This window comes from Phoenix dactylifera, chromosome 13 (assembly GCF_051530095.1).
Source record: "Phoenix dactylifera cultivar Ajwa chromosome 13, Ajwa_hap1_PhDact_Kaust_v1.1, whole genome shotgun sequence".
In the NCBI taxonomy this organism is placed as follows: domain Eukaryota; kingdom Viridiplantae; phylum Streptophyta; class Magnoliopsida; order Arecales; family Arecaceae; genus Phoenix; species Phoenix dactylifera.
Window position 1 is genome coordinate 1,979,059 of NC_143202.1, and position 5,185 is coordinate 1,984,243.

Genomic DNA, 5,185 nt, shown 5'->3' on the forward strand with positions numbered 1-5,185 from the left:
GCATAAAGGACAAACATCCCGAGACGTCCCCAGAAAGCGCGGAGTCGACTCTCTCAGGAATTCTAGAGGACTTGTTTTTCGGTGATAACACGTCGGAGTCGTCCCCAACATCGCGGAGTCGTCCCCATACAAAAAGCGCAAACATCCCGAGACGTTCCCGTAAAGTGGTGAGCCGACTCTCTCAGAAAAACAGAAAAACAAGAAGTCAAGCAGTTCTTCTTCGGAGTCATCCCCAGAAAGCGCCGAGTCGACTCCAACATCGTCAAAAGAATTTTTATACAGCCGAGACGTCTCGCGTTGAAGCGGAGACGTCTCCGGAGCGCCTGGGACGCGACTGACACACTTTTTCAGGTTTGTTTGAATTTCAAACGGTCATATTTTTGTGTCTAACGGATCTATTGCTTTTTGGGCTATAAAAAGGAGCTTTTAAGTGCCTTCAAACAACTTCTTACCAACCAAAAATCAAGATCATTCACGAGAGAAGAAAGAAAAAGAGATTCAAGGGAGTTGGTGCTTTCAAGAGGAGAAATCAAGTGCATTCAAGTCTTCTTTATCTGATTTCGTGCTCAACTACTCACTCCCACTCGGCATTCAAAGCTCGCATTCAAGCCAACGTGATCCACATCGGAAGAACCACCATCACCCACGCTTCCAACGGCAAAAAGGGTTCTTCCGGTTTTGATATTTCTCATTATTATATTTGTTTTCTTAAGAGCTTTTAAATCCTTGTAAAACATTTGATTATTGTGCTTGTTCCAGTCAAGGGACTTGGAACAAGGGATAGGCGTCCCAAGCCTAGGTTAAATTGGGAGATTGTAGGGTTCGTTGTTAGCCCGGGGTAAAACAACGAGTTGGGTAGTGCACTCGCAAAACTATCGATCTGTAATCGCTGATTATAGTGGAAATTCCCAAAGGTGTTTGGGGAGTGGATGTAGGAGCAGTGGAAGCTCCGAACCACTATAAATCTTTGTGTTTGCGATTGACTGTGCTTATAACTCTATCTTTACTTTAGCACATACACTTGTGTGTTTTCTTTTCTTGGGTGACCATCTCTGGGCAACAGACTTTCAGACGTGCACCTTCCTAATCTATCTATTGTGCTTTAAATTAAAGATACGTATCAAGATTCACACAATTTGTTCACATACAGAATGCAAAAGCAAAAAATAAATCTATATTTAATTTCCTTCAGCCTTAATTCTCAAAAACTTTTATAATCTAAATATATAATTCTGTACTGAAAAAATCTAAATATATAATAAACTTTTATTGGTTATATAAATCTTACAAACTTGCAACACACCAGGGAGGGTCTTTTTCAGCCTCTCAAATATTATGCATAATTTCAATTGAGGTTGTGGCGTATCCGATGCCGTAAGAAGCTCTTTTGATTCAAACTAGAATCGAAAAGTATCAAGAAGGCCTTCTTGATTCCATCTGATTGTATTGAGAAGGCCAGAATAGCCATAGAGGAAGAAATTTTTCATTTCAAATTTATGAAGTCTAGTGGACACAAGTCATCTTTGCAATGATTCCTAGATTTTCCTAAAACACGAAGTTGATAGACCAAGGTGATTAAGGTTCACACTAGGCTAGTCCATCTTGGAGACGTAATAACTCTCTAGCATATCATGTATAAAAAATATGTGCATATCTTCTAGGATAAATGAGAACCATCCATCTTCTAGATGAATGATGTGGTGGCTTTTGGTAATAGTACATAACTATGTAGTGCAAAAGTCGCACTTTAGAGGACTTGGACTCCATTCAAACTTGTCACATAAGAAAATATATTCCCATGCTCTTTTTTAATAGGAGAAAAATGCCTTTTATGCTTTTAATGTCCCACCATCGTCTTTCTCTCAAACAGGGAAGATACCTTTGTTTTTTCTTCCCCTTAATCTAAGATAATCTTAGCAAGAGCAAACAATTGTCTCCAAGTTTAATTTTTGCACCACGTGACATATAAAGAAACTTTTCAACTAAAATTCATCTCAAAACTTGGATACGAAAAACAATTGAAATAAAAAAATTAAAATAAAATTCTAGTAGAATGCATTGGCTCTCATTTTTAGAAAATTTCTACAATATAAATATAACACAAATTTTTATCAGTCATATAATTCTTACAAACATGCAATACACTGGCAAGGAATTTTTTTTTTTCTTTGCAGGTTGCCGAAATATTGTGTATACTTTTAACTGAGGTTGTAGAATATCTGATGCCCTAGGAAGAGCAGATGCTCTACCTTTCCTAGGAAACTTTAGTAACAACTGAGATATGTCTACAAATCTTAATATATAGAGTAATAAGTTGGACGAGAGCCAGAAAGTGGCATAGCCAGCAGAAATCTTCCATATTAGAGTTCCAAGATGCTAAAAGATTTCTTCTGTGATAATATTGAAACTAGAATTGAAATGTATCATGACGGCCCCCTTGATACCATCTGATTGTATTGAGATGGCCAGAATAGCTATAAAGAAAGAAATTTTTCATTTCAAATTTCTAAAGTCTAGTGGACACATGTCATCTTTGCAATGATTCCTAGATTTTCCTAAAATGCGAAGTTGATAGACTATTTCAAAGTTCAATTTTTACACCACGTGACATATAAAGAAACTTTTCAACTAAAATTCATAACAAAACTAGGATATGAAAAGCAATTGAAATAAAAAAATTAAAATAAAATCCTAATAGAATGCATTGGCTCTCATTTTTAGGAAATTTCTACAATATAAATATAACACAATCTCTATGGGTCATATAATTTTTCCAAACATGCAATACACTGGCATGGGATTTTTTTTATATTTTTTTTGTTTTGCAGCCTGCCGAAATATTGTGCATAATTTTAACCGAGGTTGTAGAGTATCTGATGCCCTGGGAAGAACAGATGCTCTACCTTTGCTAGAAAACCATAGCAACAACTGAGATATGTCTATAGATCTTAATAGAATAACAAGTTGGACGAGAGCCAGAAAGTGTCATAGCTAGCAGAAATCTTCATATTAGAGTTCGAAGATGCTAAATGATTTCTTCTGTAATGATATTCAGGAAATCTGCGGCCACCTTCCGATTCTCGGAGATGCACCAATCCACCTTCTCTTTCAATCCATCAAGACTCTTCTCTACCACCCCAATCTTATTCTTGATATCTCCAATCCCGAACGTCGCCACTGCTTCCACAGCCTCCTTTTCCTTCCCTGTTATCGCTCCAACGTCGATTTCCACCGTCTCCATCTGCGACAGGATGCTCGTATACTCATGCACCAGAAAGCGAGCCTTTTCCATCGCTGCAACGACTTCCATTTCCGCCTTCAGGGTGCATTCGTGCTCATTCCACAGTGAGTTGAACCATGGCCCCACTAATTTTACGCTTTTGGATGCCGCTGTGGTGGCAACGGTCGCTGCAGGAGGTGCCCCGAGAGCTGCCAGCACCACTGAGCCAGTAGAGACCACGATGTAGGACATTGTGTAGATGACGTTCCAAGCCTTAATTCCGCCACTTCTTGGCCCGTCTCAGATTCTTCCCGAGCTTGTGCTTTCTCCAACTCAGCTTCTCCAAAAGCACCAGCTGTTGCTCGTAGGCTGATCGCAGCTCTTGGGTGTTCGGGCTTGCGACTACAAGCAGCTCCCCTTCTGCCCTCAACTCAGCCACCGCCACAATGTACTTCTTATTATGCTTCCTTCCGTTCTTCTTCTTGTTCTTATTCTTCTTCGTGGCCTTCTCTCGGACGATGTCGAGGTCAGCGCAAACCTTCTGGATACCACGTTTGGTGGCATTGAGGGACCTCAATGGCATGATGATGACATGATTGAGGAAACTGATTACAGAGGAGGAGAAGTCGGGATTCGTTGAGATCGCGTGCCTGAGCTTGCGACGGCCGGTGGAGTCGTCGACAGTGAAAGAAGAGGGGTCGACAAGGCCAAGAGATCGGAGCTCCATGATGAGTGGGGAGGACTCCTCCATTCCACCGCCATGGATCTGGCTGCCGGAGATCATGCAAGCCATCCTGACAATGGGAGGAAGAATTAAGAAGATTGGTTGGATAATCTCAATTGAAGATCTAGATTGGTTGGGTTCAGTAATTCCCTATCCGAAGGCACTCTATTTAAAGCCCATCACGAGGACTCAAAACAAACAAAAACATAACGTTCAGGAAAGCTCGGAGAAATAGCCCCATTTGAGACGAAAGCGGCAGTATACCACACAAGTCTCGTCGTCTTAATTAAAAAAAAAAAAGCGGCTACTATAATAGCCGCTTCTGCAGCGATGAATAAGGAAGGTCGCATTGCCTTCAGATCTATACGAGATGCCATCCAACGGTTAACCTGGCGAAAAGATCAACCATTCCTTCGCGGCAAAGATTCAAGCCCAATGATGAAGTGCAGCAAAGACTCAGAAATTTGTTGAGTAAGAAAAAGGCTTTGTGGTGGGGACTTGCAATCTAGGACGTCCGTCAAAACTTGAACCTGCTCCTGAGGCAATGTCCCACCCGCAACACCATAGTCCGCAAATTACTTCATGCCACATTTTATCGAACTTCGTACGTGTCAATAACAGACTCCTTGTTACCATGTACCGTAGAATTGGTCGCTCATCCCAGCCTTCATGAGCTGTTATGTTTCGGTACCATGGGGCCGCGATTAGAATGCCCTGAGAAATAATTAGTGCCCCCTTGCGGACGTTACGCGCGAACGTGAGGAAAAGCGCGGGCCAAAGCGAGCGGAGGGGGGAGAGCTGCAAAGGGAGCCGTGGACTGGATGGTCTGGTTGACCGCTCTCAGGGAACCGTTAGTCGGTGAGAAGGAATCGTTTAAAACACACCACCCAAAATCAGAAAAAATATAGAATAGGACAATGTCTCATTCGAAAGACAGGAGAATGACATTAATTAATTATTCAATTTAAAAACATAGTCGGCCCATCATTTGATTGCTATTTTTATCATTAGTCTGGAAACAATTTATACTTCATATACTTAGTTATTTATATGATATTGCTTTTGTATTTTGATATAACTAGATCTATCTCTATGCATAGTTGTTACAAATTTTGTACAATATTTTTTTCTATATTCATAAATATTTATGTAAAAATTATAAAAATAAAATGATCATTAAAATTTAGAAACTGGATCTAGCCTACGTGACATGTATGATTTGTTTTATACAAATTTAGACT

At 40.3% G+C, this 5,185-nt stretch overlaps 1 protein-coding gene across 1 annotated transcript; it reads right to left on the minus strand.

Moving 5' to 3' along the window:
* Window positions 1–3,025: 3,025 nt before the first annotated feature.
* LOC149751421 (UPF0496 protein At2g18630-like) lies at window positions 3,026–3,472 on the minus strand. The gene has a single exon (XM_089927027.1). The coding sequence runs from the start codon at window positions 3,470–3,472 to the stop codon at window positions 3,026–3,028; it is 447 nt and encodes a 148-aa protein (XP_089783153.1).
* Window positions 3,473–5,185: the final 1,713 nt, after the last annotated feature.